Consider the following 24,470-nt stretch of genomic DNA (forward strand, 5'->3'; position numbering starts at 1 on the left):
CGCATTGCACTCCTTTTTCCTTGAACCTGTTTTGTCCCAAATGGATTTTTCGGCAAGGTTCTTAATGAGGCAACAGTGGATCGTGCAGACTTAGAATCGAAGACCGGTTGTCAACAGTATTCGAGGCTTCTCTATGAACGACCTCGAACATTAGGGGGGCATCACCCTTGAAAAATGATTTTGGCAAGGAAAGGAACTTTGTGCTCGGATAGTCTAGGCTCGATCGATAGGATTTACTCTAAGGTCCAAACGTCAAATGAAGCGTGCCCACATAGACCACCCGAGCTCGGACACAAAGCTTGAACAACACATGTGTAACTTTGTATATTACGCACAAAATTGAAAGAAAGTTTCTACCTTGCGGATAAATATTTTGCCCCTTGAAGATTTTTCTTTCTTACATTTGATCCCCCAAAGACATCGAGCCCAAGGGCCACCTCACTCGGGGACTGCTGCCCAAGGCAGGTTCAGACAGCCCGAGATAATAAAGTCCGGGGGCACAAAGCTTATTTGGCAGTGCCCGAACTTTAAAGGCTACGGCCACCCTCATTCGGGAACGGTTATCTCGGTGAAGCCCGGATGACTCGGGGTAACAAGTCCACTGGGCAACACCCAAACTAGAAAGGCTACGGCCGTATTAAAATAGCTTGGAGATGTCCGAGACCCATAATAAAAAACAAGGCCTTCAAAATTTCTAAATCGGTTCAAAAGGCTACCATCGACAAATTATAATCTAAAACATTTTAAGTACTTTGGGGAAAGCTTTCAGTCATACCGAGCCCCCACGAGTCTTAAACAAAATAATATCGAGAGCAAGGCCTATTCGAACCTCCGAACAAGACCTAATTATTACGTGCTAAGGCATTCGATATCTTTGCAATCATAAAGAAAAAAGAGAAAGAAAATGAGCTTAAAAAGCTGTCGAAGGGAAAAAGCCTTATATATATATATGTGAAAAGATTTTTACAAAGGCAAAACGGCCTTGACAAAAAGTACAAAAGTACAAAAACAAAGAAAAATATACAAGGCACTTAAATGGCCTGGTCTTCACCAGAGCCTGCCTCGTCACCGGGACTATTAGAGTCTTCTCCGCCCCCAAATTCGTCCGAACCCTCGGAGTCTTCTTCGTCCTCGGGATACACCAGTTTCTTGGCCTCTGCTTTAAGCCCCTTAGAAGTTTTGACCTCGGCCGACAAATCAAAACCCAAAGCATAAACTTCCTCGAGGGCCTCCCTTCGTGACTGCCACTTCCCATATTTGACGATATCTTTCAGCCGGTCCTGGGCTGCCTCGGCATCGGCCTTATACTGGGCCACCATCTCGTCGGCATCAGCTTTGGTCACTTCAACCACCGACTTGGCTGCTTTAAGCTCCTTGGCAAGGGTCTCTCGATCGGAAATAGCCGAGCTTAGCTGAGACTGGAGCTCCTCAATCTTTTGGGACCATGCCTCAGTCTTCTCCCTCGTCGCTCGAAGCTGGGCCTCCGCCGAGGTCAACTGCGCCCGGGTTGTCTCCTTTTTCGAGGCCAGGCGGTCCATTCTGCCTCTCCACTCTTCGGCCTCGACCTTGACTGCATCCATCTTGGCTCGGAGTTGGTCGATTCGATCAATCTTCTGTTGGACCTGCGGGTTCCGACCGTTAGTCACTATGTCTAGCTCATCGTCACTAACTTCAAAAAATTTTACCTGTTCAACCAGGTCGGCATGTTCTTTCTGAGTCGCTTCCAACTCAGCTCGAAGGCTATTAGCCTCTCCTTCACGCTGCTCGCTGAGAAGTTTGTATGTGTCTCTCTTCTCAGTAAGCTCTCTAACTTCAGCTTCGAGTTGGTTCAGCTCATCTCGATACCGGAGGAAAGTTTCTTGGTGAAGTACCGAAGCCTACAAATACGAAGAAAAATGTTAGGATTATCCATGAATTAGTTCAAGTATAAGAAAAGAAATTGAAGTCATCGAGAGTTATCCAAAGTTACCCGGTTCAGCGCCTGTTGTGCTTCGTTGAACCGACAGGGCGCATCTACCTCGTTCATTTTGGCTTGGTCTTCTTCGGTCATCAGACACCGAAGGTAACTGGCCACCCCTACGGGGGTGGAAAGGACCCGGGCATCCTCCGAAACGGTGATGATGATAGACCGCTTCCGATCAAGATCCACACTCGGGGCAGGGAATCAGTTGATCAGTTTTGGGCTCGAGTTAGGCACACCTGCCCCGAGGACGGACTCTTCCTCGGTATGTCACCTAATCCGGTGACGTCTTCCGTGGCGGTGGAATCCACGCCATCAAAAAAGCAGCGGAGGGGGTCTTTCACTCCATGGGCCCCCTTGTTGGGGTGCTCTTTCACCGTTTGGGCCTCGTTGAACATGGACTCAGTGAACGAGGGTGACTCGGTGATGTCTATCACACCGAGTGCCTCCATCGGGGCACTACCCGCATACCGGGAAGCCTCGACCCCGATCTCATCATCGACCTCCCTGGCTTGAGGCAGAACCGCCTCACGAATCTCTGGTTCAGGGGCCCCTGCTCTTCGAGCTGCAACGGATCGCGGGCCACCATAACAAAAGGTTCTTCTTCTTCGGATTCGTCCCTCAGCCGATAAAGCGAATCTGAAGCTGGTGCTTGGGCGTTGGTGTTTTCTATTGACTTTCACACTAGCCTTCTCCTTGTTTTCTTTTTCTCCGAGCTCAGGGAACTCGAAGCTCTCTTCCTTTTCTTCTCTTCGGCCTGTCTCAGAACAAGGGACTCGGTAGGTAAGTCCTCGCCACCACTTGGAGGCCTCAGCTCGACATCCTTAGATAAACCTGCGAAAAGAAGTAAAGGGAGTAAGGGATTAATGTTAAAAGAGGTATCCTAATACTACCTACTCGGGAAAGAAGTCTCACCATGGGAACGGGCCTCCCAACGACTCTTCGAGAGCTTACGCCATGAACGCTCGGAATAGGGCATCTGTGATACGATACTCTCGACCTACTCCTTGAGTTGAGGGACATTATTTGGGACCCGAGCGACGGTTGAACCACCACAAAGCACCAATAATAAAAAGAGAAGTAAGTATAAAATTGACATTCGAAAGTAAATCTTACTTACGTGAGGTATTCCACTTCTCAGGAAATAGCCTGCACTCAGCCGAGATTAAGTCTGAAGTCCTCACTCGAACAAAACAGCCTTCCCAGCCCCGATCCCGGTCCTCATCAATACTTGAGAATGGGGCTTTACTGGCCTGAAGCACAAGCTTTATCAGTCCCCCCTCCCCCCTCCCTCCCGGAAGATTCGGGAACTGTATAAGCTAAGAAGATGGTCGATGGTGAACAAGCACCCATCGATTTTGTTCACAATAAACCGGAGGAGGATCATGATCCTCCAGAGCGATGGGTAAATCTGGCCAAGGCACACATTGTACCTTCTGCAAAAATCCAAAATGACCGGATCCATCAGGCCCAGTATAAAGGGATAAGTGTAAACACTTAGGTATCCCTCGATATGGGTAGTAATGACTTCATCAGGGTCGGGGACCACTATGTCCTTATTGTCCCATTTGCAGTCTTTTCGGACCATAGAGAGGATCTCTTCGATGATCGAGCAGATGTATCTCGAGACCTCCTCACACCGGCCTTGTACGAAGGAAGGCTTTTCGAAATCGACGTTGACCGAGCATCCCCTGGGGATGAACATTTTCAAAGGGGGTTCAGGTACTGGTTCATCAACGGCAGTGCGTGAAATAGTCTCCTCGGCCTCAGTAGTCGGCTGCGAAATAGAAGGAGTTTCTTTCTGGGGAACAGTTTTGGAAGTCTTTGCCATTTCTTTAAAGAAATGGAGAAAAGTCTGAGAAAGGTGGAGAAAGAAAGGAAGTTAAAGGATTATACTTGTTGGCTTGAGATGAAGATGGGTAAAATCTTTGTAAAGGACCTCGAATAACCGGAGTAAAAGTGCTAAATAGTATTGAAATCTTAAAGGTACGAGGGTAGAAGGTTTGGATGTAAAGTTAAAATGAACAAAGGAAGGGGTATTTATAATGGTTCAACGGCGTTCCGCATTCAGGGACGACCGACCGACGGCTGACATGCATTTAATGCCATTATGACTTGACTGACGAGACGTTTCGGTTGTTTTGTCATTTCTGTCACCGTGTATCGAAATAAGAATCGGAAGCTCATATTGTTTCTCATCATTTACTCTCCGAGAAACGAGGGGACTATCTTTATACGGGTGAAATTGATCTCATGGTGCATCCTAGCCTCCGACAAAATAAGCCAGGCTCGAGACATGGCAACAAGGGATTGAAATCGAGCTAAAGTCCCATCGGGCCAAAACCCGGGGGTATGACGCCTGCCTTTGAGAATATTGAGGTCATGGTCCCGGAATCGGTCCTACCCTCGAACGACTTCGAAGGATATTGTCAGACAGTCCAGCATAGACAACAGGAGGCCGAAGTATCTGTGACTGGCCGAATATTACGGCGGGGATCTCGGCAAGTATCGATAAGGAACCGGCAATTAGTTAATAGAAGATTTTTTACCTTTTATAGAGTTGTACCTAAAATAGGATTCTCCTACTATATAAAGGGGGTCTGATAATTCATGAAAATATATTGTAACACGCACTAAAAAGCAATTATATTATTATTTTCTTTGTCTCCGGCTCTTGTTCGTTTTCATTTATACCGGTCTTGGTGAGCTCGGTTCAAGAGTGGCTATTTCATTAAGGCTGAAACTATCCAACTCGTGTGGTTTGAATTTATTTTATCTTTGTTTATTCAATAGCAACTAAATTTATCACTTTGTGTCAAATTAATCTGCGTATCCTTAAAACCACTTACAAATTTAATTATTATCCGATTTTGAGGGTAAACACATACCAAAATCAAAATACGGGCTTAAGTGAAGGAAAGATATATGCTGTAACAATAAATAAGTTGGTCCTCAAAAACAAATGAAATACAACAACATACTTCAACTCTAAAGTTCCTATCTAGACATATAATTACTTTGAGACGTTATTGTTGCGGCCAAACGCACATGCAAGTATACGCGATCGTCAAGTAATAAAGTGACTAAAAGTCGGATGTCGAACCCACGAGAGAACTTGTGATTAACTATTAACTAAATTAGACTATCCTAATTATCTAAACAAGAATTAAACCTAAAAGTAGTGATGCTAAAGTAATTAAACTAAAAAGAAAATAACTAATGAACTCTGAACAAAGGAATATTATATTTTTATGTTATTAATGTAATGAAAACGATCTAGGGTTATGGGCTATCTAATATTCCTATTGTATTCTTCAATTAAAATAACTAACTAATTTATCTAGCTCATTGGTTGACATGGTTAATGTAGCTCATAAGAATCTGTCGAGTCCTTACTCGCCTATTCAAGCTAACCTAATGCCTATATGTCTATGAAATTAGAACTAACAAGAACGCATTTATAATTCTTGTACATCAACCAAGCAAGGCAATTAGGTATATGTCTATCCTAACCGCGAATCCGTTCCCCGATGCCCAGGTTCAAGAACTTGGTCTACTCAATCCTATGTGCAATCTAGAATTCTCACTTTTCAGTTCAATTCTAGATTCGTAGATAGTATTCAATTGGTGATCAAGCAATTAAATAATTAAGCGCAAGATTGAATAAATAAACCAATATGATAAATCAAAAAAGCAAAATCAATATCCGAATAACAATAGTCATGAAAGAACCACAACCCTAGAACGTGAAGTTTAGCTCCACATAGACATGGTAGCAAAATAACAAATCATACAAAGAAACATAAAAATTACTAAGTTTGGCGGAAGAAAATATAAAACTCGGCCTCCACGGCGATTCTGTGCTCTCCCTAGGTCAAAAGTTTGTCCCCTCAAAAACGTTCTCTCTCCTCCAAAATAGGTTTAGGACCCCTTTTATACAAGTTAGGAGTGTATAGGGCCGAAATAATCAAGTCCTAGACGAAATAGGACAAGTTGACGTTTTGAACGTCCAGGCAGCGCAACTCGCTGGCCTTAGCGCTAGAAGCAGTACGTTTTTTCCGTTTTCACGTTCAAAGTCCTTCACTTCAAATTGTATTTCCCCTTTTCATTGTCCTACACTTGGGGGACAAAACCCAATCTCCCTCTTTTTAATTGATTTATTTCCTTTCTTTTTCTTTAGAGTTTTATCAATTTTGTTCTAAATCTCTTTATCTTCACACTGTTTTATTACTACACAGTTAAAATATAATATTAAACGTAAAACAATATAATTAATACTCAAAAGATGATTAAAAAATATTAGAATGCAAGACAATAATGGTTAAATATATGTATTTTTGGCCGTACATCAGTTATAATATTGTATTACATTACTGTTTTGCTAGTAAAGTCTGAATGGGATTCTTTTCAAAAAATTGGATGATTTCCTAGAAGATAGTTGACGCAATCAGCTCTTGAAGGAATGCAGCTCTCTGCCTCTTCTCTTCAAAATCCTCTTCCAGTGCTGGATCAGATACGAGCAGCTTCCTGCTGCACAAGAGAACAGATTTCTGTCATTCTACTGTTAACTTAGCACCACTTCCTTTATAACCATTTTTATTTAAGTATTGACAGTACACCATCAATGTTAATTAATATGTAATAGCGTGTTGCTTACTAATAATGTATTCTAACTCCATATTGTGGCGGACTCTCCAAAATCATGCCGCCATCCTCCAAAAATATACTACTTTTGAAGGATCCGACATGCATCCAACGACGTTCTCAGAGAGTCCAGGCAAAACATAGTTCTAAGTTATCTCCCTGATTGTCTATATAATCCTTACACCGTCAATGCGAAAAGAAATTTCCGTTTGGTGAGAGTGTTGCAGGTTAGAGATGATAAAGGGGATAAAAAGAAATATTAAAGACAAGTACAACCACAGCTGTTGACACTCGTTAGTACCTCAGCGTTCTAAAGAGTATGTCTCCAACTGTTCAAAATAGGCAATTTACGGAACAGCTATAGTTTTGTTCATAAGAAGATGGTAGCAACATATTCTACTTGCATTAACTGTCCAGTGTCAATGCATACACAAAATTTGGCCCTAAATATTGGAATCATTATTCATCTAGGCGAGCAAACAGAGATTGCCCTAAATTCTGATTCTTATCCTAAAATGCCGAGAGAGAATTCTATACATATGTACAACAAACGAACTCACCACTAGCAAAGAGAGGAAGCCCCAGTTTTTTAGCTGATGAATCACCAAAAGCAATAGCTGAACAGAAAAACTTAATAGGATATATAGCTTCGCTTTGGGTTGAGAAAGGCGAGACTACTCTATAGGTGGATTTTAAAGTTGGTTATAGTGACAAGGAATACAAAAATTGAAAAAGGTACAGACTGAAATTTCACACTTACTCAGGTATATTAAATTTCAGGTTTAGCATTTATTCCATTTTGTTTTATGAGGAAACTTCCATGTAAAAAAAGAGAACGAATGAATAAATAACTTATATGCATGTATATCAAAAGAAAGTTCATTAGACTAGTACCTTTCTATTTCAGTAGTAGCAGTGTCACAAACAGAAGACTTGTCTTGCCGCCTGCTTTCGGTATGAGTAGGAGGCACATTGCAGAGAAATGGCAATAGAAGTGGATCGGGAGCAGGTTCGTGCCCTTTGTACCGACCAACCCCTGAATTTGTCTCAAAATACGAAGCTATATCTTGAAGATCCTTCCCAATCATAGCCGTGGCATTATCCCTGTAGCCAGATTTTAGGTATTTTCTCCTTCTCTGGAAATGAGGTAGGGATCGCTTATAGATTCTTTATAGCCAAAACTATATATTTCAAAGGTCAAATATGTTTACCTTAACTGACTGTGCATGTTGTACAGAAAAATGTACAATAGGATCTTTTCCCAAACTTGCAGCACATATGGGACAGACCTGGAATTAGAAACGTCAAGTAGATTGATCAATTCATACAGATCTCCAGTACAAATGCATAGAAAAGATTGAAAAGTTTCACGTATAGTAGTGCAGTCTTACACTTCATTTTGCATATAACATAAGAAAAATATAGAGTATGTTAAAAGGATGTAATGTAAGGAAGCATCACTTGACATTACCGCGTTTTTTAAGTCAAAACAATGCTCATCTTGCAAATGGCAGCAAAGCATTGGCACTTCAATTTCCACATAACAGAAAGGGCAAGGGAACCAAGTCCTAACATCTTCTCCTCCTTCATTGTCCACATTCAATTGAGAATCTGTTTAATTTCCAAAACAAAGAATCATAAGGTTTGAAGTTTAGGAAATAAAACACATCATCACCAATCTAGTCTAGTATAAATAAGTGGAATAGCATGTCTTTATCCCCAAGGTTATGTGTTTCAAGTCTTAATCTTTCCCCAAGGGAGTAGCATATGATCCCTCCTTGTAAATCTTGACTTATTCTGTCATCCAAGTTTTCACCCCTACCTATGGAGATACTACCAAATTGATAGAAAATGAAAGCCAAAGGTTCAAGCATCTTCCAAACTTCCAATTTCCTAAACAAACTTTCACATCCTAACCTCAGTCACTCCAATTTTTTCCCCCGTACCCCAAAATAATAAAGATACACCCCCCCCCCCCCCCCCCAAATAATAAAGATAGCAATAAAGAAAGTATCCTAAGGGAGTAACATAGAAGTGTCAAAAGCCTCACTCAGCATTTAAACTCCCTGGGACAGAGACCTAAATGCCTACCACAACATTTATTTGAGGTAGAAAAATAAAAGAGCAGTAACAGTGCAAGAACAGTACTTCCACAAGACAAAAGCATGTGATGCAATTGATATTTACCAGAATTGATTAAATAAGTAGATTGGACAGCAGAAATATTCTTGGTTGAGTTTACGCTTGAACTCCAAAAGTCCACATCCATTGTCCACTTCTTTTCTATCTCAATATTTATTGGACAGTAAAAAAGAATATGGTCAGCTTGTTGTTGTTGTACAAGCAAAACAAGGAAAGAACAATTTGGTTTATATAGAATCTTCAGATGGTACCTAAAACCCAACAAACAAAATCTTGAGAAAGAGGTTTTAAGATTTAAGAAAAGGAAGAAAGTAGTGAGTGGTTGCTGATGATGTTCCTAGCTTCTACTAACAACAATAACTTTTAAGTTGATGGGATGTTGTGTTGTACTGATTTGTAATTTAGTGCTGGAAAGTTAACATAGGAAGGACAGTGGGAAACTTTTCTGACACTCAAAAGCTGGATAATAGAGCTATTGACATGTGACCCTATAGCTATAGTAAAATAAAGTTCTTTCTTTTCACTGAAAAATTCCCTGGAAATGGCAGTTTCCTCTCTGGTTAAGTATTCTGCTCCGTTTGTTTGACTTGATACATTAAAATTGATTAGTTTTTGAATTTAGATAAAGTATTTGTTTGAATTGATTAAAATTTAAGAAAAAAAATTTTAAAAAAATATGTGAAGCTTAAGAGACAAAAGTTTTGTGGCACCGTAATATTTTGTGATTATAAAAACTTCTCATTAAGAGTAAAGTCGATACAATAAAAAGTTTAAAGTTAAATATTTCTAAATATATAAATATGTCATTCTTTTTCGAACACATTAATAAGGAAAGTGTGTCATAAAATAGAGCGAGTATAAAAAGTTGTTAGTATTTGTTTTCAGTTGATTATACAATAGTACTTACCACTTATTTGGATTGTTGTTACATGTCGTTTCATAATGTATCGTATTGTATTGTATTATTTGATGAATATAATGTTTGGATATATTGTATCATTTGTCGGTTTCATGATGTCATGCACCAACAATATGAAGAACAAACTTGCAACATTACAAAGAAAAAAAATAAGATACAGAGTAGAATTATTATATAAAAAGTAGGATAAATGATAAAATATGATTATTTAATAATAAGGAAGGGCAAGATGAAAGGAAAAAGTAAGGAAATGATGCTATCACATCAAATCCGGCGTTCCATAAGTGGCACCTTTTGTCGTTACGTAACGATTGATTTAACGATTCGATACAATAAAATTTAAGCAACAATCAAAACAAACATTATATTTAAAGTAACAATACGATACAATACAATAGGTAACAATCATCCAAACAAGTCCTTATGTAGTATCCTATAAAATGGAATAAAGGGAGTAATTGTTTTGTTTATAAAAAAGGCACTCAAGTTGTAGTTGTATTGGAAAATAGTGTAGTTTTTTTTTTTTTTAAATTAATGTATATATATTAAGATATAATTTTGCCACTAGTCGTTTTTTAATTTATTTCTTTTTAAAAAAACTTATTACTAAAATCTTAAAGAATCTTTAAAGGTTTTCACCTGAGTAAAAACTAATCAATTTAAATTCGAATGGACACCTTTATTTGTTAAAATGCTTTAAAAGAATTTTGTTTAGAGCAAACAAAATCTATAAAATTTTGTTGAAGGGAGAAGAGGAGGGACTATCACTATCACCGAACAGTCGGTCGCCCAACATTGTTTTTTGTAAGTAGTTTTATGGGTTCTCTTTCTAGAGCAACTTAATGTACCAAATAATTGTTTTCGGGAAAATATTACTAGTAGTTCTTTTGCAATTCAAATTACTCAATAGAGAATTTCAAGTTCCGAACATCTTTCGAAAATAGAATTGGTGTTTTGGGTAAAAAGGAGATATACTAGTAAAGTAAGCATGAATACTGATGGAAATGACAAAATGCTTCTGATTTTGGCGATATCGTCGCTTTGTAGGTGACGTTATTTCATGTGTTTGTGGGGCGTCTCATTAAATTATCAACTTAAGAGACTTCTATTCAATTCGGAGCGTGGTAAAAAAAAATGATCTTATAATAACTCTTGTAAAAAGGATCAACTAAAATAATATTTATAATAAACTACAAAATCAAATTTTCCGTTGGCAAACCGATAATCGAAAAATATGCAAAAAGAATTCGTACAGTGCACCATCACTTCGGACTTCGGCAATAAAAAGAAGGCAAATGTGTTACTACTAATAAAGGCATGAGTCTGATATAAAACGTCGGAGAAATATTACTTTATAGCCTAGGACGGTGCAAAGGCACATAACACCCAAGCAGGGTGACAAAAGTAGCTCACTTTTCAAGTAACCGTCCACTCAGCTCAAGTTTGAACGAGTTGGTATATACATTTTATTTGTTGATTTGATCTAACAATTGAATTTAAAATGATCCATCAAATTAGTTGTAACTCGAAGATCACAATACAACACACATCCAATTATACACGTCAATAATGTTTCAACCCGCGTTAAATGTTCATTAATTAGATCTGTTTTAATCCGTTCAAATTTCATTCAACCTGTTTATTTACCAGCTCTGTATCATAGGGAGTTCGTCGGTCGGTACGATACGATATATAAACATTTCAGTTTGGTATTTCGGTATTCGATTTTTTAAAATGCAATATCAATACCGTACCTAATTAAATTCGGTATGGTTATATTTTTCTCCTTTCAATTTCGGTTTATTCGGTTTGAATACTAACTAGTGCATATAATCATCAATTTCGGTTTATTCGGTTTGAATACTAACTAGTGCATATAATCATAGACTGTAATATTCAAAATTAAAGTACTCAAAAGTACAAAACTAGAAATATTTGTTGACAAAAATTTTGTCCAAAACTAACAAATATCAACCTAGAAAGAGAAAATTGTACATAAAAGAATAATTTTGATCATTAGAAATGTCATGTTACTTGCTTAGAGTTAATTGATGAACTTAGAGAATAAAGAAAAGTAAAATTTTAGATTTTTATATTTATGTTATAATTAATAATATGTGTATTGTGCAATATAATATATATTTCGGTACGGTATCGGTATTTCATTTTAAAATATCAAATACCATACCTAATACCAATATTTTTTAAAACTTAAACCAAATACCATATCGAATACCAAAATATCGAATACCAAATACCAAATTTTTTGATTTCAGTACGATAATTCGGTATTTATCTAATTATGCACGACCCTACTGCATCCTCATAGCCAGACACACCACTCATTTTCTTACTTTTTGTGCCCTGAAGGTTGGGGAAGGAGTGGGGATCCTGTAATTTGTTGTATTGTGGCCAATCATGATGAAATCACATACGTTCTCGTTCTCGTTCCAAAAATAGAGAGGTTGAAATATCATGTGCCTGTGTACAATTTTGTACTATTTGTATCCTCTTATCTTAGTCTAAAGATGAGAAGATAATTGCTATCCTCTTACTCTAAAAGGGTCAGGTCCCTGTGGACAATTTTGTACTGTATATATATTGAAAATTGACATAACGTAATGGAAAACACCAACTAGAAGGACCAGAAATGAGGCGTATGCACATTGTATCTCTAAGTTTTACACTTGAGCTCAAGCTTTACCTTTCTAGTTCTCTCATTAGAAGATAAAACTAAATTGGTTTCAAAGGGTTTTTTTCTCTACATCTAGCTTTACTTGGTATAAGAATTTCCAACAACTTGAAAAAACTATCCTTTATCGGATTTGGTCTTCACGAACTCAAGCCAAATGCCTAAGATCCTCAACGTGATTTTTAATAAAAGCATGGCCCATACAATACTGACTTAAGACGGACAATGAAGCAAAAGCAGGAAATTCAAGAGGAACAAGACCTTGAAATCCTCAAGGCTGTGGCACAAGCATGGCATGGTCACTCTAGCAGCCTTAGGACCGCCGTCGAATTCGACCCTCACTGCCATAATTTCAAGAGCAAGCCATCAAGATTCAAGCTTGAAGCTATGAGCAAAGTGTCTACCAGGAAAATTTATGGTGCAGGTAGCTGGGATTTTAAGCAATCCCTTTGGGATTCTTATGAGCTTGTAAATGTATCCAAAAAGTTAGAGATGGAGCTAATGCTAGACCATCCACTTTCTGCATTGGATGAGCTAAACTGGAATATTGGTAAGAAGCACGAGGGTGAAAAAAGCTTAAGAGACTTGTTCAACATGTCATCGAGGAGATTTAATGAAGCTGAACTACCAAAAGATAAGGGTCTTTTTTTTTTTTAAAACACGTTCTCATGACTGTAGCTTTCCTAATAATATGTAGATTCACTTCTGTAACTAGACATGACATCTGTCTTTCACCACCTCTGGTTTTCACGTCTCAGAAATTTAATTTTTGGTTGCAAATCCCATGTACAACAATGTTTTAAAGATAATGGAAGGAAGAGAAATAGTGGTCATAGGGATTCACTATATCAAGGCATCCATTTCTCCACAAATAAATAGTCAAGCTACTAACAATGATCGTACTACTACTCAAGAGAAGCAGTCCTACTAAAGAGATTAGTAAGCTATTATTTGTTTGGATGTTTTTTAAGTGAAGAGGTAATAGAGGAAGTTGCAAGATAGAAATGAGAAATATAGCTTCATGATTCAGGACTAACAGTCCGGTTGATAGAATATAACCTCAAAGAGTAATACCGAAGTTACGGGACTGCACAAATCGAAACCTAAAAGTGAGAATCAAATGTATTGGTATAACATTTTTAAAACTGAAAATCGAAAATACCAAACCAAAATCTTTCAAAGTTGTACCAAACCGACTGATGAACACCCCACTTCCAATTTATTTATAGAAGTCCATTGTAAGCATCACATATTGAACATGTAGTACCGACTTGCTCCTAATTTTCTCCAGCAATAAGATCCATCACAACACGCTTGATGCTTCCATTATTCTTCTTAAGTAGCTTCCTGTTCATCTCTTTGTTGTGGAAACCCTGCATTCACAAAATACATAGCCAGAAGTTGGTCCATGCTTTTAAGCAGGATATGTGGAAAAGGAATGTACAGATTTCAATGTCAACTGCATTTTCAATGACCTCTACATTAACCTACCATCTCCTCCAGCTCGTCAAGGATAGGATCCCAGTCGGCAACACCGCAAAGATCATCAACTGCATGTTCCAAGTCATACTCGTTCATCCTCAAGATTTCTTTGTTTAAGTCTACCTGTTTGAAACCCATCTCCTCCAGTTCCTTGAGGAGGGTCGCCTCAACGTCACTGTTTCCTCTAACATCCTGTGAAGATGCCTGCATCTCAGTAACAGAGGGTGGTGTAGCAGAAGTAACAGCTGGTGCTGCCTCAGATAAATCAATGGGATATGAAATTGATGAACCAGGTGCTGAAGGAGAGACGCTCGACTTGTCACCAACAACAGTTAACAAGCTATCATTAATGCTTGGCTTGGATTCCTCCTGCTCCTTATTTGGGTTTCCAGCAACCACTGGCTCAACCAACTCCATGGTTGGGTTTGAGAGTTCAGGTCCATCTACGCCACTGCTGGCTGGAGGGAAATTCAAGTTCAAGTACTGAGAGGATTCATCAAACTCCTTTTTTCGAAGGTTCACTGAGGGATCAACCTGCATGAGTGAATTATAACCATTCAAATCAGCATAGAAGCTAACTCTTATCATCAAGGAATAGTGTTGCAAGCAAACAATTCTCACCTGGATAAGCACCCATACACGCTGACCAAAGAATTGCCCTGAAGGTGAGGCCATCCTCCAGTAGGAGATGTACTTACCAGGAAGCTCAGAAGCAGTAAAAACAACTGCCACATCGAGCTCCTGGTTAACCGCCAAGCCATCCGAAGTAATCTGCAGTTCAAGGGACACAGTATCCTCACATCTTTCCAGATATATAAATTAATAAACTGTTAACAGGACCAGAATGTGGATGGTCAACAATGGGGAATCACAAAAAGCAAATACTTGCGTGTAAATTCTTACCTGTAACTCAACAGAGCATGCATCACATAATCTATCTCCCCCAATCCAAACAAGTTTTGTTCCTTTTGGCCAGACAATATTACCATTGTTCCTCATTCTCCAGATCTTGATAAATGGAGCCGAAGGAGCCATGATACTGCCATCAAGTACACTGACATCCTCTATGAAGCAGCTGTCCAGCTTAGGTCGACCTGATTTCAACCCACAGCCTTGAGATACTTGTGGAACGGTAGGGGAGCGCATCCACCCATTCTACAGACAGAAAAAGAGTTGACAGAGTTAATAAAACAGAGAGAGAGAATACACATAGAAAATTGAAAGAAAGAAAAAAATGATGAACTCCTTATACAGGATCATATAAACCCTTGAAAGCTAAGGGATGCTGGTAAGTAACAGGATGATCCATTCTGATGTAATCAGCATCATTTCCCATTTGTGCAAAGCATATGCTGCAGAGATCATAGTCCTCCTTTCTGCATGAACACGGAAGATTTAATGAGTCATTTAATGTCGACAAGTCAAATACTACAAATACAAAAGCTAAACATCTTACACTTTAGATTTGAACCTAGGGCCAGTTATAGGATGAACCCCACAACCATCACAACGAACACCTCTATGAAAAATTGTTGCTGCCCCATCACTGTGATTATGGCTCTTTTTAAATGGTATCTCAAAAGGAGAGTATTGAGGCAGCACAGTGTCTTTTGCCACAGGCACCCCAGTCATGAGATATGAACTTGGAGATCTAAAACCATTAGAAAGAATCTCGGATGAACTACCATTGCAACCCAAACTACAAGAGTCCCAGAGTATTTTTGCAAAATTGGAACTTGCAGAGCCACCTGGCTGTTTATCAGCTGCCTTTTCTAGGCTTGTGGGTGAGGAACTAGAATACGAACTACCAAGGGCCTTTCCGACAAGATGGGAATCACCAAATTTCTTACTTTGTTCCTTCTTACCATCAACCAGACATGTGTTAGGCTTAGGATTTTTGGATAACGATTCACATTGAGTTTCACTCCGATATGGTTGGGAAGATCTCAGTTTTGAGGCATCTGTAGATTCAGTATGATTTTTGGGTTGGCTTGCAAATTTAAAGATTGCCTCCTCAGCATTCTCTGCAGGGGATGGCTCTTCCTTTTTGAGGGACGGCTCTCCACTTTTAACACTAGTAAATGCTTGTGAGGTTGTTTCATCTACAACACAGCCAATTAAGTCTTTTGTCACTGTCACACCCGTATTGATTCCAGATGCTGGACCCTGTGAGCCAGTTTCTGAGGCAGGCTGAGATCCCGAAGCCTGCTTTAGGTAGGATAAGCCGATCGCCGAGAGAGATTTGGAAAGCTCAGCAATTTCTCGGGCAGCTGATGAAGCTTTAGTCGCCATGTCTGCAGAGTGCTTTAAGATTTTTCCGCTTTTTGATTCTGGCAAAGATTTGAGAAGATCAGAAACACTTGAATTTATGTTCGGAAATGTAGGCTGGACCACTGGGGATCTCAGGGTGGTAGAATTTCCACTAGATGCATCTGAAGATCTGATAATCTTTTTAGTGTTCAATCTCACACATATTCGCAGGGGATTCAGGTTCTGCCTCGTGATATCCTGCAGATCTTCATCATCAACGAGCGTTACAACATCACCGTCCTCATCAATGTATGTCAGTGTGAGTTTAGTATTTGGAGCAAAGTTGAAAAGTTGAAAGATCTTGTCTCTCAATCCATCCATATTAAGGCCATGTTTATCATCAGCAACACAGGCATTGAATCGTCTAAGTGTCTTTCCATAATTCACCTATAAAGTATCCAGAGCCAGCAGAAACCCATTAGTACCGACCAAAAATCATCCATAGGAGGCTACACTAAATGAGTCGAAACATAATCAATGGAACATAAGAAAATTAACCAAAAAAGCACAAACAGAACCTCTGCTAGCTCTCCTCCTCAACAGACATTTGTTTCAAGAGTTAAACCAATGTCAAGGAGTCTAATGTTATCATGAAAACAGAAACCGACATATATTCATACAAGTGTTTATACATAGACAAGATTGCATAGCATGCGGAACGCCCTGAAGGTCACAAGGATCATAGGAAAAGCTAGAGTATAACAACAACTACGCCTCAGTCCGAAACAAGTTGGGTCAGCTATATGAATCTTCACAGACCATGTTCACTCAAGCCAACATTTTACAAAATAAAAATAAAAATGAAATCTATATTTTCTACTGGCATAAGAATCTCTATAGGGCTAAAAGATCCTAGAAGGCATATAAGAGCATATCCGGCTAGATACAATAAGAACATATAAGAGTCTCTAATAGGAAAAGCTAGAATATCCGGCAAAAAAACATATGAGAGCAATTTTTAACAATAAATTAATCGACTACTTCGCAATTCAAAACTAGTTGGAGCAGCTCACGAATCTCGAACTCCTAATCCGTAAAGTGAAACATAACCTAATAATTAGTGCTTAAATCATATATGAATATCAAATCGTCAACGAGAAGGAAAAAAAAAAAGAAAAATCCACAAACCAGAACACTCTAAAGCATTTATTTACAGTTTAACGATCACCGCATTGAAACCTCTAATATTCTCTACATCATGCAGTAAAAGAAATATCTTTACACTGCAAAACAATTGCTTGATTTTGGTATTACCACATATCAACGTAACAAAAACAAACTGAACAAATACGAATTATACATGCAGGAATAGAAAAGGTCCAATAAACCAAAACAAATGAATAGACAAAAAGATCAAACCTTGATCACGATAGAAGACTCCATTGGGGTAGAGCTAGCGTTCGGGGTAAGCCGCACAAACGTTTATACACAAAACCAGTATATATCTATAGGATTACGATAAGAATTAAAAACCCTAACCCTAGAGTTAAAATTCAACAAAATGGAGCGATATAATCGGTGAAATAGAAGCAGAGGAAGAGACTCCCTAAACCCAAGGGTGTCAATCTTTTGTCATGTCATGTATATCGCATTTATTTATAGTGTTTTTTTAGCGCATTTATAGTTTGGGCTCTGTTTTATGTTTTTTCTTTTGTTTTGTTTAAATTTCATTGCTTGGTTCCAAAGAATAGGGGACTACTGATTGATTAATTAGAGATCATAATTTAAATTCAAATTATTTTTAAAATTCAAAGAGTCATTGAGAATTTGAGATACAAGATTATCGAGTTCTTCAGTCGAAAATTATAACTTGAACTTTTAATAATTGTCTCTTCGGGGACATCCGATAAAAAAAATCTTTTAATAATTATATTCGGGAAATTTTTACTCATAATTATGTGGTCAGTTTAATCTAATTCAAGGACATGCTTAGTATGACAGATTATTTTCTCTAATAATAATAATTTTTTACCAAGAAGGAAAACATGAATTTTCGTTCTCACTTTTAATTCATATTCCATATCAGTTGCTTTAATCTGCGTTAAATATATATCACATATTTTTATACTTAATCGAACACGGAACAAATGATCCATCTTCTCAAGTAAAACAAATCGTTGTTTTCTTAAAAAAAAATATTTCCTTCCATAATAAAAGCGCTATAAGTTTTCTCTCTTTCCCTTATATTTAACTTTTGCTAAGATCAAGTTAAATAATGTGTTTTACCAGTTTAATATCTTACTAGTTTCAGGATACGCACGTCATGCATGTATTCAAATTAGTATGTATTTAATTTTAAAAATTAGCACAAATGTTATATTAATCATTGTGTGTACATTGTAAAATAAAATTTTAAAAAGACAGAAGTTCATGAAAATGCTAAGCGTTGATCAACAACAATAACTCAGTGGATTTCCATAAGTGGATTTAAGGATTGTAGGATGTACCTAGTCTTACCCCTACCGTTAGAGGACAGAAAGATCGTATATGATAGATCCTCAGCTAAAGAAAAAATAAAGAAGCATTCCCAGCAAGTAGTAAAAATATTATGTGGTTTAAGTCAATAAAAAAAAGGAACCTTGTGTGGTTTAAGTCTTTGAATCATTATTATAATTTTGATATATGAGTTTTAATTTGCTTTAGAAGTCCCGACAAAGTTGTATTCACATTACTCGCAATAGTATTTCAGTCCTTGTATGACCTAAATATATTTTTTAGGAACCAACTTGGAAAGGTTAGAACATATTGAAGCAGTGATAACATTATTTGATTGGTTAGAACATGTCATTTGTATATGTTGCGCAATTTTTTATTTATTTGACATGACATGCCTTGTCATTTTGACAATGATCTTATTGGCTCTTCCATTTGACTTGGCGTGCCATGTCATTTGACACGTATCATCAAACTAGGCCTCTAAAAAGATAACATTTTGGGCTTAACAAAGTGGGCTCATCATTTGTAGCTTAATTAAATGGACTAGCCTAATGTATTTAGACTTATTTATTTAATCCATATGTATTGGACTTATTAATCCAATTATATTAGCTCATAATATTTATTTGAACTAACATACTTAAATTTAAAATATAGTTCATATAAATTTTATGAATTTAAATCCAATAAAATTTTGCCGTCTATAAATGCTCATATTTCAAGACTAGCGGAAGTGTCTAAACTTTTTAGGACCGCTTGAAGTATTGTCTTGATGCTCGTTAAGATTAGTAATGATCGGCGCAATGTAATTCTTGTATGTCAAAAGTTGATAATGACTAAATGCTTTAGGCCTCGTCAAATAAGAATGTTTAGGACTTGAATTAAATGTCCAATGATATCTTTAGTGGTTAGGGGAGTTGACTTTCCCTTGTATGTTAATACATTCCTTTGCATAAAGAATGTGATCGTAGGATGCAAGGGATAACAACTCATTTTCGCCGTAAAATTGGTCAAATAATCTTAGGGTGCAAAGGGATGACAACTTATCCTCACCCTAAAATCACTAGAATAATCTTAGGGCACAAAGGGATGGCAACTCATTCTTGCCTAAAACATAGGTGGAATAATTTTAGGCGCAAAGGGATTGCAACTCATCCTCGCCTTAAGAATGGTAACAAGCTTATCCGTTAAAATCTCCGTAATCATTCCTACGTTCTTGATTTGGACACTATGACTTCTTTTATCCTTTGCAGCTTGAAGAGATGGTAAATTTCAAATACTACACCTCCTCTTCCTCCAAACCTAGATACCTCATAGTTGAGACTAAAGATAGCATAAAACAAACCAAGCTTTTGATTCATACTTCACAAGCCGGACAATATGTGAGCTCGTGGCCTTTCTTGAGGAATATGCTTCACGTAGAAAATTGGACTTTGGAGCACAAATCAAGTTCCAGTCGATCATCTAAGACATGGTCCCTCCAAGCGCTAGTCCATCATGTAAACATTACTAGCACCTTTTCAGGCTTAGGGCATCGCATAATTCAAGGAGAAATACGTTGAAAAATTATTGTAACAATCGAGGGCGAGTATCATTATATTTCAGGGTACTGAGAATGGACTGAAGACATACTTGATAAAAGCCAATAAGCCTTGAGTAAAACAATAATTTATGATGTCATTTATGCCTCACTTTTCACTTACGATCGAAATTCAAATATTTTGCAAGCATTTTGCGAAGCTTGGTGCCCCAAGACGAAGACACTAAAGACGAAAGAAACTGATATTCATTTCTCGGTCTTGCGAATACTTCTTTGCCACATTTCACCGTCTTAAGGAAATTACATGTGTTAAGTGTTAACCAAAAGGTTTTCTTGAGAAAGTGGGTAAAATTTTGGTGCAAAAATTCTTTAAGATGTGGACATGACTCACAAAGGAAGGAAAAAAAATTGCACAGTTAAAATCGACACATAATCTCAATAAAGCTATACTCAAGATAACTAGATAGTCCAGTGATGAAGAAACGATGTTTTTCAAGTTGGGGGTAAGGTATGAAAAGAAAAATGACATATATCTCACAACTTTCTTATCATGTTGGATGTGCAGTTTCGTATTTTCCCATAAGGCAGAAAGCTTCACTTGTCCAAATATTTTTAAAATGGCAAGCATGATGGCAATTAGACGGAAATTTAATCTTGCAGTTCCTGTTTTGGCAAGCATTTACAATGGTTTGATAATATTTCATGTTCTTCACATCTTGATCAAATCAAATTTTATTTTCCTATCCATTACGTTTACAGTTGGCTTGTCTATTACTTCAAAAGCCACTACGCACTTCCCAAAGGTCCATCTATTCTGTTGATAGTGGTGTACTCAAGAGAGGGCGCGGCGAGGTATTTTGACAAGATTGATGCAAAAAAATATTATTATATGGACCCCAATCATGTTGATTGAGCCGCATCTTTATTTTTATATGGACAACAAGATCGCGTTGGAGTTGGAGTCAAACTGCTTCATGAGCTTGGTTTTAACTACCTCTCTTTCAGGTATGATAACTCCTTCATTATCGAGCTATAAAGTTCGTATTAGTTTGGCCGTCAGTTTGGATTTTATCAAAACATCCTTGGTTATTTGGAGATTAAGATCTGCAGTGCCTCTTTGGATGAATGACTCAGATTTTGGCGTATTTACACATTGTATCGATCTATATCGAGGGCGACTTTTCCCCAATAGAAGCTTCTGTAAATAAGCTTTTCTCCACAAGTTATACGTCTTTATGGGAGAAAGCGCATGAAAAGTTTCTTGAGGATAATCTAAAAACTTTAGTAGACAATACTGGGCCAAACTTTATTACCCCGAGGACATAACTCAAGATCACAACAAGGAAAATAAGCACACTACTTTAAAATCTAATGTGGTTGTACTATACAAAGTCAAGGGACCTCCATATAAAGAAGTTCAAAAGGAGAAGATGCTTGCTTAGGATCATCGAGTTAATAAAGGTTCCTTTTCATTAGGTTCCATTGTCCCTACTTCCAACAAACGATTATCCCAAAAGGAGAGTGGTAGCTGTCATGGAGACTAAAACTTCAAGCGGGTGAAGCCATATTCAAACAAACAGGGGGATACTAATTTGGGTGTAGTTAAAATTACTAATAGCATGGGCAGTGGTTCAAGGACTTTAACGGCCATTAAAGAGGTAATTATTAAAAGGTTGTCTTGACCCTCCACAAGAATTTTTATAAATGACCAGCACCAACAATGTCTATCTTTGATAGAAGAAAGGTTGTCTTGACTCTCCGCAAGAATTTGATCTTGGATGCATGGACCAAAATTCATACTAAACTCTCTGGCCTTACTACATACCGTGCTTCTTCTCTTGAATATGTGGTCTGAGTGAATCTCGAAGAGATGGATAAAAAAAGGTATGGATATTTACCCTTTGAAGAACATATTGAAGTCTTTCTTTGAGCTTGTCGCTTTATATGATCAGGCATGATATACTCTTTCGGATAAGGTTGTGGAAGTTGAAAAATCAGAGTCATCCTTAAAATTCAAGAAACATCTTGATCTTTCCTTGACTAAAAAAAATGAATGTCGAAGAACTGTCTGACAACAGTCAATCTCTTAAAGAAGCTAAAAAAATGTAAAGAAGTTAAGAGCTCTTTCAGATGCTACCAAAAACGAAGTTAAAGATATTGAATCCAGAATTTCATCTACTAAAGAGGAGTTCCATAGATGTTCTGATGTTTCCTTGGCAACTGCTGATAACTTGGCTGACGTGGAGAAAACGAAACAACTCTTAGAGACTACCCTTCAAGACTTAGTCAATTACAAATTGTATTTAGATTAACCTATAGAAAGTATTTTATTTGCCTTTTTTTCCTTGAATTTGATTGACTAGCGGATATTCTAGTTAGAGGTGAAAACTCTATATGTTTTGCTTTATATTGCACGTTCTCATTGATGTTTCTTTTTGTTTGGCGGTTCAATACCAACAGTTACTTTCTTATCCTGGTATATTAACGTCTATATAGTAGGCTTTGAAATTATTTTAAATGTCATTGCGGTTCATGTCTCGAAGTTCTCTAGATTTTAATTTATATTTTCCTATTTTCTTCTTTTGAACATAATATTGTTCATTAGCTTTACTTTTTCGTGGTAGGAAATTTATATCTCAATGTAGGAACGTCAAAGTTATGAGTCGTTTGATTTCTCGGATACTAGACTTCAAAATCCAAGATATATTCAAAATTTAGAATTAGACACCTTCATAATCATTCCAGATAATATTTTAAAATCAACTTTAGATTCCACACGTTGACAGTTTTAGATTTAAGCAACTTTACTAGTAAATTTTTATGTTGGTCTAGGAATGTCGAAATAATGAACCATTTGATTTCTTAGAACCTAGACTGAAAAATCTAAGACTTAGCCAAAAATTATAATCGAACACTTTTAGAATCGTCCTAGATAATATTTTAAAGTCAACTTTAGATTCTGATACATTGACAATTTTAAATTCGGGCAACTTCACCGAACAAAATTATATCTTGGTGTAGAATGCCGAATTAACGAACAATTTGATTTTTCGAAAATAAGACTTCATAATCCTAGACATATCCAAAATTTAGAATCAAATTCCTTCAATATAGTTTTAGGTAATATTTTGTATTTTACCTTTTATCTTTGCATTCAGCCACTTTAGGATTTTCAGCTTTGAGCGCCTTTGCCCAAAAACGCTATACCTTGACATAGAAGCGCCTTTAAATCAAGAGCCATCTTATTTGAAGACTTGATGGATTTTACAGCTTCGGCTTCATTACTTGACAAACTTTTGAAAACTTCAATCTAAAGACTGGTAGACTTAAAAACTTCAACTTTAGGATTTTGCCTCCTTCTGAATGACTATAATCATATCGTCAGAGATACCAATTTGTCGTTCGGAAGTTTGAGATCTTGAGTAGATTTATATGGTACATTACGAATTGTGTGTATGGTTTTGATATTTGAGAGGTTCGGGATTGATTTGGAAGAGTGATTCTCAATTTGAAAGGTTAAAGTTGGAAGAGTTGACCAATATTTGACTTTTAGTAAATAATATCGGATTGATAATTTAATGGTTCCAATAGGTTCATATGATGATTTTGGACTTGGAGGTATGTTTGTATTTAAATTTGGAGGTTCCTAAGATGTTTTGGCTTTATTTGCCGAAAGTTGATAATTTGAAGGTTTAGAGAGTTCCTAAGTTTGACCAGGAATTGACTTCGATGATATCATATTAGGATAATCGTTCTGAAATATGTAATAAGTTAATTTTGTCATTTAAAACTGGTGTAAAATTTTTGGATGTAATGCATATTGGTTAGGCTTGAATTGACGCTTGGTTGGAAGTTTGGAAGTTCTTGAACTCAGGAGAAGTTCAACTTGTATTTTGATCTTTGATTCATTGATGTGATGTTATCGTATGTATTGGAGGCTTTGAATAGGTCCGGTTAGTATTTATGGCCTTGTTGGTATAATTAAATGGGGTACCGGGTAGCTCGAGTGAGTTTTGGAGCACCCGGAGCATGTTTAAGGTTGCAGATTTCTGCTAATATATGGAGTGCTTCGCGATCGCGGAGAAGGTCTCACGATTGTGGAGGGTTATTTTCAGGCAACTGAGATTTGTTCTTCACGTTTGCAAGCTAAGTATCACGTTCACGATGTGTGTGGTTAGTTGGTCTTCGCTTTCGTGCTTCATGGGTAGTGTTCGCGGAGCAGAGGAGGCAGGCTAGATATTAGCCTTCGGGATTGCAGTAGCAGGCATGCATTCGCGTAGGTCTGGGTTTCCAGTGCTTCGCATTCGTGAAGTGTATTCCACGTTCAGGAAGAATTTTGGAGGCA

At 37.5% G+C, this 24,470-nt stretch overlaps 4 protein-coding genes across 7 annotated transcripts; 1 reads left to right on the forward strand and 3 right to left on the reverse strand.

The window, feature by feature from the left end:
• Window positions 1–1,031: 1,031 nt before the first annotated feature.
• LOC138894200 (uncharacterized) lies at window positions 1,032–2,050 on the reverse strand. Its single transcript, XM_070178883.1, has 2 exons — window positions 1,970–2,050; window positions 1,032–1,877 (listed from the first exon to the last, which is right to left on the reverse strand). Exons 1-2 carry the CDS (start codon window positions 2,048–2,050, stop codon window positions 1,032–1,034), a joined length of 927 nt encoding a protein of 308 aa, XP_070034984.1.
• A 4,209-nt stretch (window positions 2,051–6,259) lies between these two features.
• Window positions 6,260–9,049, reverse strand: LOC104115561 (protein DEHYDRATION-INDUCED 19 homolog 6-like). 4 transcript variants are annotated; one of them, XM_009626229.4, is made up of 5 exons: window positions 8,792–9,049; window positions 8,076–8,215; window positions 7,816–7,893; window positions 7,499–7,740; window positions 6,260–6,490 (listed from the first exon to the last, which is right to left on the reverse strand). In XM_009626229.4, the coding sequence occupies exons 1-5, from the start codon at window positions 8,871–8,873 to the stop codon at window positions 6,388–6,390; spliced, it is 645 nt and encodes a 214-aa protein (XP_009624524.1). In that variant the 5' UTR covers window positions 8,874–9,049; the 3' UTR covers window positions 6,260–6,387. The 4 variants fall into 4 exon arrangements, with proteins under 4 accessions (XP_009624524.1, XP_009624525.1, XP_009624526.1 ...); XM_009626230.4 differs by having other exon boundaries at window positions 6,260–6,487; window positions 8,792–9,005; XM_009626231.4 differs by lacking the exon at window positions 8,792–9,049 and adding an exon at window positions 8,427–8,677.
• Window positions 9,050–12,453: 3,404 nt separating this feature from the next.
• Window positions 12,454–13,137, forward strand: LOC104115560 (uncharacterized). The gene has a single exon (XM_009626228.4). The coding sequence runs from the start codon at window positions 12,583–12,585 to the stop codon at window positions 13,012–13,014; it is 432 nt and encodes a 143-aa protein (XP_009624523.1). The 5' UTR covers window positions 12,454–12,582; the 3' UTR covers window positions 13,015–13,137.
• A 225-nt stretch (window positions 13,138–13,362) lies between these two features.
• On the reverse strand, window positions 13,363–17,720 carry LOC104115559 (protein JOKA2-like). The gene is made up of 7 exons (XM_009626227.4): window positions 17,509–17,720; window positions 15,296–16,536; window positions 15,092–15,215; window positions 14,743–14,994; window positions 14,461–14,610; window positions 13,849–14,373; window positions 13,363–13,730 (listed from the first exon to the last, which is right to left on the reverse strand). Exons 1-7 carry the CDS (start codon window positions 17,530–17,532, stop codon window positions 13,635–13,637), a joined length of 2,412 nt encoding a protein of 803 aa, XP_009624522.1. The 5' UTR covers window positions 17,533–17,720; the 3' UTR covers window positions 13,363–13,634.
• Between the last annotated feature and the right edge of the window lie 6,750 nt (window positions 17,721–24,470).

This window comes from Nicotiana tomentosiformis, chromosome 6, assembly GCF_000390325.3.
Source record: "Nicotiana tomentosiformis chromosome 6, ASM39032v3, whole genome shotgun sequence".
NCBI lineage: Eukaryota > Viridiplantae > Streptophyta > Magnoliopsida > Solanales > Solanaceae > Nicotiana > Nicotiana tomentosiformis.

Bases quoted from the DNA above. Each gene is read 5' to 3' on its own strand.
- LOC104115561 (XM_009626229.4), bottom strand. From the start codon at position 8,873: ATGGATGTGGACTTTTGGAGTTCAAGCGTAAACTCAACCAAGAATATT. The intron at 8,216-8,791 runs GTAAATATCAAT...GAAATTAAACAG, and splicing joins TACTTATTTAATCAATTCTG to ATTCTCAATTGAATGTGGAC. The intron at 7,741-7,815 runs GTAAACATATTT...CCTCATTTCCAG, and splicing joins AACATGCACAGTCAGTTAAG to AGAAGGAGAAAATACCTAAA.
- LOC138894200 (XM_070178883.1), bottom strand. From the start codon at position 2,050: ATGACCGAAGAAGACCAAGCCAAAATGAACGAGGTAGATGCGCCCTGT. The intron at 1,878-1,969 runs GTAACTTTGGAT...TCGTATTTGTAG, and splicing joins CACAACAGGCGCTGAACCGG to GCTTCGGTACTTCACCAAGA.
- LOC104115559 (XM_009626227.4), bottom strand. From the start codon at position 17,532: ATGGAGTCTTCTATCGTGATCAAG. The intron at 16,537-17,508 runs GTTTGATCTTTT...GATACTTTATAG, and splicing joins AGTCTTCTATCGTGATCAAG to GTGAATTATGGAAAGACACT. The intron at 14,374-14,460 runs GTGAGAATTGTT...TCACTCATGCAG, and splicing joins GTGTATGGGTGCTTATCCAG to GTTGATCCCTCAGTGAACCT.
- LOC104115560 (XM_009626228.4), top strand. From the start codon at position 12,583: ATGAAGCAAAAGCAGGAAATTCAAGAGGAACAAGACCTTGAAATCCTC.